The sequence below is a fragment of the Neofelis nebulosa genome, chromosome X, assembly GCF_028018385.1.
Source record: "Neofelis nebulosa isolate mNeoNeb1 chromosome X, mNeoNeb1.pri, whole genome shotgun sequence".
Taxonomy (NCBI): domain Eukaryota; kingdom Metazoa; phylum Chordata; class Mammalia; order Carnivora; family Felidae; genus Neofelis; species Neofelis nebulosa.
In genome coordinates, this window is record NC_080800.1 from 15,926,665 (window position 1) to 15,939,874 (window position 13,210).

The 13,210-nt window shown below is 42.7% G+C and overlaps 1 protein-coding gene across 10 annotated transcripts in view; it reads right to left on the reverse strand.

Annotated features, from left to right (window-relative positions):
• SH3KBP1 (SH3 domain containing kinase binding protein 1) overlaps nucleotides 1–13,210 on the reverse strand; it is a 334,814-nt gene that overhangs the window by 121,658 nt on the left and 199,946 nt on the right. Inside the window, exon 1 of one of the 10 annotated variants that reach the window (XM_058714797.1) lies at nucleotides 3,345–3,482. The exons of the other annotated variants lie outside the window; for them this stretch is intronic. Within the exon in view, the coding sequence (XP_058570780.1) occupies nucleotides 3,345–3,359 (15 nt within the window). The 5' untranslated portion in view covers nucleotides 3,360–3,482. Of the gene's footprint in view, nucleotides 1–3,344; nucleotides 3,483–13,210 lie in introns of those variants that run through there. 10 annotated transcript variants of the gene reach the window in all.

The window sequence follows — 13,210 nt, forward strand, 5'->3', positions numbered from 1 at the left end:
CATTAAACACCAACTCTAACAGCGATGAGATACCACTTCGCACCCGTGAGGATGGCTATTACAAAAGAAGCAAGCCAGCAAACAAACAGAAAATGCCAAGGGGGGAGGATGTGGAGAAAACGGAACCCGCGTGCATGGCTGGTGGGAACGCAAAATGGCTCAGCTGCTGTGCAGAACAGTATGGCAGTTTCACAAAAAATTAAAGATAGAATTACATATGATCCAGTAATTCCCCTTCTGGGAATATACCCAAAAGAACTGAGAGCAAGGCCTCAAACGGGTATCAGTAGGCCAACGCTCATTTTAGTATTATTCACTGCAGCCAAAAGGTGGAAGGAAAGTACCTAAATGCCTATCAGTGAAGGAATGGATACACAAACTGTGATAGAGCCATAAAATGGAATATGGGTTAGCCTTAGAAAGGAAGAAAATTCTGGGGCGCCTCGGTGGCTCGGTTGGTTGAGCATCCGACTCTTCATTTCTGCTAAGGTCATTGATTCCAGGGTGGTGGAATTGAGCCCCGCATCAGGCTCCATGCTGACCATGGATCCTTCTTGAGATTCTCTGTCTCTCTCTGTCTCTCTCCCTCTGTCCCTCTCCCCCACTCGTGAATGCTCTCACTCTCTCTAAAATAAAAAACTCTTTAAATTTTAAAGAAGGAAGGAAATTCTGGCACCTATAACAACATAGATGAACCTTGAAGATATTATGCTAGGTAAAATAAGCCAGACACAAAAGGAGGAATATTGTATGACTTCACTTATAAGAGGTACCCAGCCTAGTCAAATTTATAGAGACAGAAAGTAGAATGGTAGTTGCTAGAAGAAGGGGGAAAACGAGAAGTTAGAGGGACCGCGTTTCATTTTGGGAAAATGAAAAAGTTCTGGAGGTGGACGGAGATGATGACTGTACAGTGATGTGAATGTATTTAATGCCACTGAATGTACACTTCATGATGAATACAATGGTATTATGTGTATGTTACCATAATTTAAAAACTTCCATATTTCTATAGAAGTACATAGAGAGCCTTCGTGGGGATTTCCACTGGGAAGTAAAGCTGAGTGCGTGAAACTGAGAAAGGTCTTAGCTTTTGTTCTGTTGGAATTTTTTACCATGTACTTGAGTTATTTTCATTATGAATAAAACCGAACAGAATTAAATCAGCCTTTACCCTGGAAATTCCTCTCTTAAAAATTCAGCCTAAAAAAACAACCAGGGAAGGTACCACCATGCATAGGTAAGGATGCTGTTTCTAATGTTAACAATGTAGAAGCAATGCAACTAGTTATTATGTGAGGACTGGTTCAATAAATGCTGGCACATCTCTACAATGGGTGACCATGGACAGGTCTGAAAGAAAACGGGGCCTGTAACATGTTAAGTTCTAAAAGCAGGTGACATTTATGACCTCATTAGTGGCTGAAGAAGAGTGACATATAGATACTACATGCACATTTCTGTTCGGATAAAAGCCTGGAAGGTTCCAAATAAAATGATTGTTCCTGGATAACAGGATTAAGGGCAATTTCTATTTATTCATATTCTTTAACTGTGAAAAATTTGAACGTTTATTTGAGAGAGAGAGCATGAGTTGGGGAGGGGCAGAGAGAGAAGGAGGGAGAGAGAGAGAGAATCCCAAGCGGGCTCTGCGCTATCGGTGCAGACCTGATGCGGGGCTCGATCTCACAAACTGTGAGATCAGGACCTGAGCTGAAATCAAGAGTTGGACGTTTAACTGACTGAGCCACACGGGTGCCCCAAGTTTTTATTATAATAATTATCGCAAAGAACTCCTGTAAGATAAGAGAGTAACAGGGCTATTTCCATTTTGAGAAGCAAACAAGCAAGGGGTTCAGGGAAGACTCAATAATGCAATGAGTAATTTAGAAGTCACAAAACCTTTAAGGGTACCAGGGGCTACCTGTGCCATCTCCAGGCCCTAGCCTGAGGGAGCCAGAGAGGCTCCTGAGGGAGCCAGGGCCAATGCTGAGCCTTTCCCATATTTCACATCTTACAATCAACCTACTTTCACTCATTTCCCAGAAGAGTCAGCAGCTGAATTTTCCATATAAATATCTAATTCTGAGGTCTACTTTTCAGAACTCCCAACAATGGTATGTGGCGATAATAATAAAATAATCAGCAAATTTAAGATAACTTTCAGCAAGCAAATTCTCTCAATCCGTTGCAGATGAATATATTTTTTATTTTAGCCAACCGCGGCCTGCGTTCATGTCCTTCTAGACAAGCAACAGACGCCATTAACAAACTTTTCAAGAAGTTTTCCTACTCTTACAGTAATGTTAAAACAATGTGTTTTCTTTTGTCACAAACTTTTTGTGCAGTTTTGAAAATATTGTAAGTTAAAGCCAACAGAAAAAGACATAAAGAGACATACATATTTTATGGATATCATCAACTCTCCCCTTTAAAATGTTTTTCAACAAGAGACAGTAATATGGAAGACATATGACGCATTGTAAGCCTTACTTATCCTGTGGTTTATTTAGGGAATTGTATTTTGCGTTTGGAAAATGACAGACTTCTGCTTTTAGGTAGACAAGTATGAACAACTCACAGCAAGACACAAGACCACCTATCACTAAGCAAACTTTTAGGAAGTCAGATTAATTTAGTGTCTTTATTTTACTGTGCATATGAGCAAATGAACATAAATAATCAGTACTACGAAAGTAGCCAAATATCTTTACCTCTCTCTCTCTCTCTCTCTCTATGAAACAGTTCACCAGGACCCAGAAGTCACTACTCACAGCTTCTCCATTCACCAGGAAAACTCCTGATGTCCATGCCACCCAAGAGTGAAATGGCTCGCAGCTAGCTCACTCTGCGTGGACATACTCTTCTCTCCTAAGTTAACCTGAAGAGCAAGCTGGATTTGTTTACTGCACAAACATCTGTAATTGCTAAACATCTCGGTGACATGGCGTAACAGTTACTGCTTGTGCAAACTGCCCATGTAAATTACTCTCTGCATCGTGCGCACATGAAAACCCAAGACACAGAGAAACCGAAAACATCTGTAAAAATTAATGGCCGAATTGACCAAAGGGCTGGGGCCGGGGGGGGGGGGGGGCGGGGGCGGGGGGACTAAAACAGCTAAATAGTTCCAGTGCAACATTTGGCTTTAGAAAAGACTCCTGCACGTTATACGTTCTGCCTTAGCATATCCACAGCCTCCCCTCTGAGGGGGATCCTCGCCGGCATACACTTCACTGTAACCCACCAGGGCAAACCCATTATAAGTCTTGTTAGAAAACAGCGCAGACAAGATGCAAGATTAAGGGGCCTTATTACATCTCTAAAAGCAAAGAAAGAAATACCTCTTCTCCCATCATGCAGTCAGCCTCCTTTCTTCAGTTTGAAAAGGTCCCAGAACTACCCTGGAGCACTCCCACTTCCTTCCAACAGCCAAAGGCACAGAGCCTGAAGGACCCAGCCTACCCCTGAGTCATACTTGGGACCAAATGAGCAATGGAGAGAACAAAGCTCGCATTTGTTTACGGTTCAGGAAGCCAGGGCCGATTCATGGCTTGGGTGGCTTTGCGAGAAGTCCTCCTCCCTCGCCTGCGTTGCTGCAGGAATGTAGCTGTCTCCCGGGGACCCACAGGTGTGACCATTCAGACAAGGAACACACTGAAAGAGTGTTTATTTGGCAGGACCCGGCGGCCACTTCTGTTTAAAACGACAGAGAGAAAATAAAAAGCCCACTATCTTTCAACAGATAATCTGCTGGGGAGTGACAGAGGTCCAGAAGATGGTTTGTATATGAAATGCCCATTGTAAAAATACCTGTGTTTTAAAGAAATAAAAATTAGTGGTGATACACAAAAATGAGTCATTTAAAAAAAGAAAAAAAAATGAAGACGAAAAAACAGCCGTGGCTTTATAGAAACATTCACCCTAGGAAAATGCCAGCAAAACCATTGCCTGCCGTGCCAATCGGCAGTACAGTCGCAGATGGTAATAAAATGTTTCAATAGCCATCTTGTTTTCTCCCCAAATGAGATACCACTTGAATCACCACTTGCAATGGATTTGGAGCCCACTGGTTAAGAGTTCAAAGCTCCCGAGCCAGAGTGTCTGAGATCAAAATCCCAGCTGGGCTACTTCCCAGTTATATGATTTTGAGCAACTCATTTAACCTCCATTCACCTCAGTTTCCTTATCTACAAAATGGGGATAAAAGCTCCGATCCATAGGGTCGTCTGGAAGATTAAATAAGGAATAGATGTGGAGTGCTTAAAAAAGTACCCGGTACTTTTTTAGCTGGTAAAAAAAGCACCCTATTAGCCACTATCACAAATCCAGGACAACTTCACAGGTCAGGTGCCGAGTCAACAGCATCCTGACCTTACTGCAGTCCCCATATACTTAGACTCTGACGGCCCGTTTCGCTTCTTAATTGCGGTTCATTCTTAAATTGTTTACTTGCCCTCATTGAAAAACCACTTATTCACTATCTAGTAACCGCCTGCAGCGTAGGGGGCTCTGAATGAGACGCCATCTCAGGGCTCAAGAAATGTGCAATCTGCTTGGGTAAATAAGACACAGGTCTGTTTATACACCACACATACACACACAAAACACAAATATGGGACATGTCGGTAGGCTGCAAACGGCGGGGGGTGCAGGCAGTACAGAATTAACATTTGGAATTCAGAGGGCAGATAAGAAATCACCTTACCCAAACCTAATTAGGATGGAGAGAATGGACACATTGCCTGCACAGAAGAATTCCCAATAATTTATGACGATACTTGTCCCTAAAGGAGGTGAGCGGAACCCCCCACTTCTCAAGTGTGTGGGTGCATAGTGACTTGTTTCTAAAGAGGCGAATCTAGGAAAGGGGGGAAAAAACAGAACAACTTTACAGTGAAGAAACCTCATCAACAGGACCCCAGTCAGGTGACCAAAGTCAACACCAACAGTGCGAAGTCATGCCGATAGGATGTGCCCTTGATACGACGTGATGAGAATGGCACTTCACCACCGTGGTCTTCCTCCCCCAAATCCACCGCTTGGGTCTAAGCGTGAGAAAAAAATCAGACAATTGCTAATTTAAAGACACTCTTTTTTTGGCTAATGTTTATTTATTTTTGAGAGAGAGAGAGAGAGAGAGAGAGAAAGCACGGGCGGGGGAGTAACAGAGAGAGAGGGAGAAAGAATCCACAACAGGATCCAGGGTCTGAGCTGTCAGCACAGAGCTCCATGTGAGGCTTGAGCTCACAGACCGGGAGATCGTGACCTGAGCCGAAGTCAGACGCCTAACCGACTGAGCCACCCAGGCGCCCCTAATTTAAGGACATTCTGCAAAACTTCTCAAAATTGCCACCATTATCAAAAACATGGCAAGCCTGAGCACCTGTCAGAGCCAAGATGAGCCTAAGGAGATGTAATGTAATGGGGTGTCCTGGGTGGGACCCTGGAACAGAGAAAGGACATCAGGTAAAACCTAAGGAAATCTGAAAAAAGGATGGACCTCAGTTAATAGTCATGTATCAATATTGGTTCACTAATTGTGACAAACGTACCATATTAATGTGAGATGTCAACAAGAGAGGAATCTGGGTGTGGGGTAGGTGGGAGCTCTCTCTATTATCGTTACAACTTTTCGATAAATCTAAAACTATTCTATAAGTTAAACTTTATTAAAAACGAATTAGGAAGATGAGCTTCCTGCATGACTATGTATACCTAAATAAATGTGTATCTGTGATTTATAGAGATACATGATTATACTCGTGAATATCTGTACATAAATGTCTTCAACAATGCCTCCCAGGCTTCACTTATTATTATCTCTGTATCCTTAGCCTATCTCTTAACAGAAATAGCTGAATGCTGAGTCCTGGCCTTTCGCTTTCCACAATACACAAAAGAGTTTTCTTTGAAAAGGAAACTTGGCTCTTCGGTCAGTTCTGCTGCCAACCCAGGCTACAGCGGCCTAACTCTAAGAGTGTGCATGAGGTGGGCCCATCTGCCCCTTTCCAAGAGCTACTAGAAGCTCCTGGTGCCTGGCCAATTAGTCATCAACCGCCGAGCCCCGGGGCTGGCACCTCTCCCAGCTACCTCCTCCCCATCTCCAGTCCGCACTGCTCGGCACCTCCCCAGTTATCTCTCAAGTGCCACTCTGATCACGCCACGCCCCAACGGAACTCCCCCACCGACCGGCCAGCTCACCCAGAAGAAGTACAGCGCGCGTGGAGCCGCTGGCAGAACCCGAGGGGAAGAGCCCACGTCCCCTCCAACCCCCTACGTCCTCCTCCACCGCCACTACCACATACCCTGTATTCCAGCCAAATCCAGCCCTTCTGCATAACCATGCTCTCTCCTTGTCCATGCACACGGTGCCAGGACCGTGAAACCCCATTTATCTTTTAATACTTTGCTAAAATACCACTTTGCTTAAAAAGATCTCTCCGGTACCCCATCCCTTCCTTCTGAACCTCCAGCAGAAGTAGCAGCTCCTTCCCCTGTTCTCTCTGATGCTTTGGACATACCTTTGCTAGTCCTCTTCCCTTGCATCATAAGGACTTTTGTCCATATCTACTTTTTCCCACGTACACGTACTCCAAAGCACTGAATGAGAGGCCTGTACGTGGCAGTTGATGCAAGGCGTGATGCAGCGGAGGAGGTGTTAACTCCATTCCAATTAACTACACCAGATCCACCTCAACCCAAATGAATATCCTGCCAGTAAAAAAATCTGCATGTATCATGCTAATACGGAATCCAGACGTGCCTCCTAGCCGATTCCTTTACAAATGGATTGCCACTCCTGAGCTCATTTACCTAGCAATTTCTAGAGCTGCCACTGCTGATCCATAAAAGGCATTCAATAAAGCTTCAGTAAGTGAATGAATGAGCCAATTAATAAACAAATGAAAGAATGAGCCTGTAGCCAGACCACAAGCAGAATGAGTCTTCCTTCATAATTTCAACTGGGTCAGGACAAACCATTATATTCATGTATCCAGTCCACAAATATTTACTGAGGGCCAAGTATAGTTTAACAATGATTTTCAAGGAATCATAAATATGTTGGTGACTAACACAGGCAAGGTCCAAAATCATGGCCCCGCCTTCCTTCCTTCCTTCCTTCCTTCCTTCCTTCCTTCCTTCCTTCCTTCCTTCCTTCCTTCCTTCTTTCCTTCCTTCCTTCCTTCCTTCCTTCCTTCCTTCCTTCCTTCCTTCCTTCCGTACTTACTTTCTAATGGCTAATATTTAAGGTTTGGTGATGTCAAACAAACAGCTATCCAGATATAGTGAAATTCAATTCTACTTGTCTGAGTTTGAAATTTTCCATAGTAAAAACTTAAAGAAATGATCCTGGAAGCTGCACTGCTATTAACAGGCATCCCTTCTGTTCTAATAACCAGAAGGGCAGCAATAATAACTACGAACGTTAATCAAGTGATGATTAAATGCCAGGCACTTTTTCTACCCATTTTTTGTGTTACTTAATCCTCACGACAACCATATGGAGCACGTCCTGTTGGTATTCTCATTTTACAGATGAGGAATCTAAAGCAGTGAGTGCTTAAGTAATCTGTCCCAGGAAGAGTCAGAGTTGGGATGTGAACCCAGAAAATCCCGCCTGCATGCTTAATAACCACTGTATGCCTAAAAACACAAATTTAATGCCTTCTGGGAATGTGATTCTTGGTGATGATCTGGCTGTAATTGAACATTTCTTAGAAAATACTACTATGCTGCATGTTTTAGAAAGTGTATGTCAAGCACATATGAAACAGTAAACAACACCAAACATGTCAACGAGTAATCCGGTAATACTGTTTCTGGTTCCCTTTCCCTACCAACACCCCCCCACCCTTACTTCTCCTAAATAAGGAAATCTAACAGAGACACACTGGGGAAAGATAATACATAAAACGAAGTCTGAAAATCCCAGACCATTCACCCAGGCAAATAGTGGGCACCTTAATGCCATCTACTCATTAAAAATCATGGATTTTCCAACCACTCAAGAGACGTCACATAATCTTATCTTTCAGCAAAAATGAGAGCCATCCAATACTTTAAGTCTCAGGTAATCACAACAAGGGTTTGAAACCCAGTTGTGTTTCATTAATCAAAGAAGGTATCGTTAGCTTCTGGAGATCCCCAGAGCTTAGTTCTAGTCTTCAAATGATTAGAGACATAAATCTCTCATTTTTAAGGAACTAAGATCATCACTTTAGATGTTTACATGTTTTAATTTTACTTAAGCATACAGCTTGATGAATTTTTGCTAAATGGATAAAAAGACTGCCTATGTACAAAAAGAGTAAAATTTCTCTTACTGCGATTTGGCTGATTAAAAAAAATGATTAGTAGCTCATTTATATACAATTTTAATTCTCACTCTGTTACAAGTGAAAGTTACAATGTTGATATCATAAAGGCATGAATTTGGGTGACAAATGAGATCCAAGATGATTAGAGCTGAAAAGAGACTGTCACAAACACAATGTTGGGTTGTGGGATACAGTAGCAAATGTAGAAAGAACACAGGATCATTGCAAGAGAGAGATATCAGAAGTCACGAATGGCCATCAGCTAAGACAGACCATGGAAGAGGAGCTTCTTGGAGAATTTCTTTGTAGGGAATCCAGTAAACAACCAATGTAAAGAGCCTGGACATGGAATGAGCTGGCACCAAAAAGCCAAGATTATTCTACATAAAGGCATATCAGGTTAGGTCCTGGGGACTCCCTTGAATATCGGTAATTTACCCACCTATGTGTAATACCTGCCATTCCTTAAGTGTTTGGGCAGATGTGATCACCTGAATGACTCATGAAAAGGGAAGGAGTTTAGAAAAAGACTGGGGCCAGGCTGGGGTCACAAGGAAGCAGCCTGATGAGGAAATTCCCTCTTGGGTCCACAGGTGGAGGATAGAAGGTACCAGTCATATTCATGAGAATAAGGGTCTGTCTGGGATACCTTCTTGCTGACAGTTTTCCAACCCAATATCCAGGCTGATGACTTCCAAACCTACATCTACAGTTCTCTCGTGATCACCACTTATTTATCCAACAGCTGGATGCCTCCACCTGATGGTCCCACAAGTACCTCAAAAATCCTCTCTCCTCCCCAAATATCTTTCTTCTCTAGTGGGCTCTAGCCAGGGAATGATACTACCGTCCACCTGGCTGCTTAAGCCAGTTGCCCAAGACATCGTTTTCAAGTCTTCCCTTTCCTTTATCCTCCACATACTATCAAATTTCTTCATTCTACCTTCAAAGTATTTCCCCAAAGCATCCATGACAACACTTCAAAGCTGTTAGAAAAACTATTTCCCTTATCTTGATGTTTCCTGTCATGTAAAATGGAGCCCAAATGGACACTTGATGGACACAACTGGACACTCCTAGAACTCCCTGCTCCCTTATTCACTCTCTCAGGGGAGAATGAAATGACTTCTCTGATAGGTAAATTTCAGAAAAATTAATTGGGCGCATTCAGCTCAACTCTTCTCTTTCCTCCTCTTTGAAGTTGGCCTCTGCTCTTCCCCAAGGGGCAGGCCCTTCTATCTCACATGGGTCTGGCTTTAGTTCAGTGTTGCTGATACTGGGTGGGTGGGTCTGTCTAATTCTGGGGATCAGCTGGCAGGCCCATTTGGCTCTCACCTTCATCTATGTCCTTCAACTTTGCCTTCATCAATAACAACACTGCTATATAACATAGGTAGAGAAAGGTGCACAAATCTTAAGTGTACAGCTTTGAGGAATTTTCACAAAAAGAAATAAGATCTATATCAATAGAGAAATATACCATATTCATGGATTGGGAAGGTATCAATTCTCCCCCAAAAGTATATATAGAGTCAATGCAATCTTAATCAAAGTTCCGAAAGGGATTTTGTTTTTTTGGTGTTTTGTTTTGTTTTGTTTTGTTTTGTTTTGTTTTGTTTTGTTTTTGGTGGTAGTGGTGGTGGGGTGATGACAAGCTAACTCTAAAATTTATATGAAAATACAAGGGGCCAAGAATAGTCCAGGAAACCTCGAAGAAGATGAACAAAGATTGAGAACTTATACTGCCAGATATCAAGAATGACTCTACAACCACAGTAATTGAAGTAGTATAGAATGAGTGCAGGGACAAATATAGACCAACAGAACACAGAGTTCAGAGATGAACTCAAACATACACAGACACTTCAATTATGACAAAGGTGATAACGGCTGTGCAGTGCAGAAAGGACAATCTTTTCAATAAACACTGCTGGATGAAAGGGATACCCATACTGAAAAAGGAGCAAAAATATTATGTTGATTCTCCATCCACGGACTCATCTTATTCATTAACTGGTTTAGAACCTAGATGGGGGCGGGGGGTTATTGAGAGAGTCAAAATAAGTTTCTGTTAACCTCTTTTCTGAATTTTAGTTACCCTATCTTCTGTAATCCACTCCTCCCATTGCAAATTGGAATACTTTCTCTAAATCACCTACCCAATCATGTCACTCTCCTGCTGAAAATAGCTCCCTATTAATGCTCCTCATTGCCTTTAAGATCACGTCTAAACTACTTAACAAGCCACCAGGCCCTTCCTGACCTGGGCCCTGTTCCTTTTTATTTTCATCTCTCCCCACTTCCTGCTGAAGCCTCAACATGTGTTCTGTGCTATCTCAATTTCCCTTTCAGGCATTAATACATGTTGTTTTTCTCACCTTAACAACTCTATACTCTTTGGCTTCATGAATGTCAACGGGACACCATGGTTCTCAGCCTAAACATCACTTCCTGTAAGCCTATAGACATCACGTCCTATAGGAAGTCTAAACATTATTTCCTGTATGAAGGAGGTACGCTTGTACATGAACACTCACTCTCCAGCCTCCCTCACAACTCACCACTTCCGGCCATGCACCTTGCTCTCAACCTGTGGCATTCTCCACACCTGTATTGTTATTGCTTGTTTATTTTTCTGCAGCTCCGCGAGGGCAGTGACCTGGTCCTGTTACCCCAGTGCTGAACATATAGTGAGTACTCAATAAATACTGTTGAAACGAGTTACGTTTATAATTTCAAAGTATTTTCTGTTATATAACATTTTGTAAAGGCGTAAGAGGTAGGATAGGTGTACAGAGTATTTCCATTTTACATATGGCCCAGTTGAGGTTAAGTGATTTTGTCAGGGTCAATCGGCTAGGACAATGGTACCATGCTCTTCTAACCTTCTGATATTTAACTTGGTTCATCTTTGGCCACACCATATTTTCCATTATTTTAATACAACACATACTTACCTCTGAGCTTAGTTTAAATGTTACATATTTTTCCCAAGGTTCTTCTTTTTTTCTTTAACTTTCTATCAAGGGAAATTTACAACATATATAAAAATAGACTATAGGCTACTGACCCACCATGTATTCACCACCTAGTTTCAACAGTTATCAACTCATGACCAGTCTCGTTTCCTTTGTGCCCTACCCACGCTTCCATCTTCCAAATTGCTGGAAGCAAAATCTCAGACATTAAGTAACTTCATCTGTAAATACTTCAGTTAAATGGTGCATTAAACAAATCATTCACAGGCATATCCAACCGGTAGTATTGAAAGGACTCAGAAACGGGGTCCTTCCTTATAGCTCAATCAATTGAGAAGCGAGAGTACTATTTCCCTATTGTTGGGGTGGGGAATGTTACGTAATACCTCTCCTGCTGTATAATTATCAGCCTTTGGTCACTCTGGTTAGGCTGATATGGATTAGAGCATAGCTAAAATAAGCACAAAATTTTCTAGCAACTGAGAAAAGTGGATCTCCAAACTTCACAACCCGAAGGGACAATATAATATACTTGCAGTTGTTAAAAATTACAAAATTCCTTTTTTCCTTCATCCAACTTATCAAACCAGCCATCTAAGAAAGCCAACTGCCCCAGCCCATGTGGAAGACCCGCTTGGATCTCACCTAACAAATGCTGTCACATGGGATTCAGTCTGTGCTTCTGCAAAATCAAAATAGTGAGCTCAATTCTCCAAGGAAACTTCCTTCCTCAAATATAAATCTTGGACACAAAACCATCTCAAAAGTGACGAGAACCAGGCTGCGCACTAGTAAAACATTACTGCACTCACCAGCCCTCATGCCGGGTTGTGCAATAAAATAATGGATCCATAAATCTATGCAGCTATCCATAGTGCCAACAACAGTGGGTGGAGATAGTTTTGAGTCCTTTTAGATGCTGTAAAAAAATGTCCACAGCCAGTAAAGCAAGCTGGGAAGTTTATGTTTTCCCCAGGGGCTCCGCAATGAGAAGCAGGTTAAGACTGCTGCCAGCACATGGTTTCCTTCTGCAAACAAATCATGAATCAAGATGCATACACATGCACACACATATATATATATTACTCTGATGATGTTAACATGTCATGTCACCAAGGCCAATACAATAAATCTCTGCTTCACAAAACCGCAGTGAACCAAAAGACCACCATACTTTCAACTATATACCTATTACCTAATCCCACCCAGTTCCGTCATATTATAGAGGTCTGTAATCTCCAGAGTGCCACGTTAATACAGTTTTAATATTATTCATGCACCTATTACTTACTGAACACACCTAACCTACCAGGTGCCACACGGTGTTCTAAACACATAGCATATATGGGTGAACAAAGTAAATAATGAACATAATAAAAAATAAATCCCATCTTAGAAAGGGCTGCATGCTGTGAAAAACAAAAAAATGCAGCACAAGTAAGCAGGGTGAGCTAAGGGGACGGGTCTCGGGACGAGTGGGCCAGGGCACGGCTCATTGAAAAGGTGAAGTCCGAGCAAAGCAGCCGGGGAAGAGGCATGCAGGCAAGTGAGCAGGTGGATACAGGGTGTCTAGCCACGAGAAACCACTGCGGTAAAGGTCCCCAAGGGGGAAAGTGTTTGGTATGCTTAAGGAAAAGCAAAGGGCCGGGACAGAGGGAGTGAGGGGAGAAGGCGAGGGAGAAAGTCCAAGTGGTAACAGAGTCGAGTCACTTCAGCCTGGGGGCCCTGGGGAGGCCTTTCACTTTGGTTCTCTGGGGAGCCTCTCCAGGGGTGCAAGCAGAGGAGTGGCACCATCAGACTTGGGATTTCAAAGGATCACCCTCACTTCACTGTTGAGACTAGACTGTAGGGGAAGGGGAGAAGCAGAAAGCCCTATTAGGAGGCCCCTGGGTGATGATGAGAGAGCAGGGG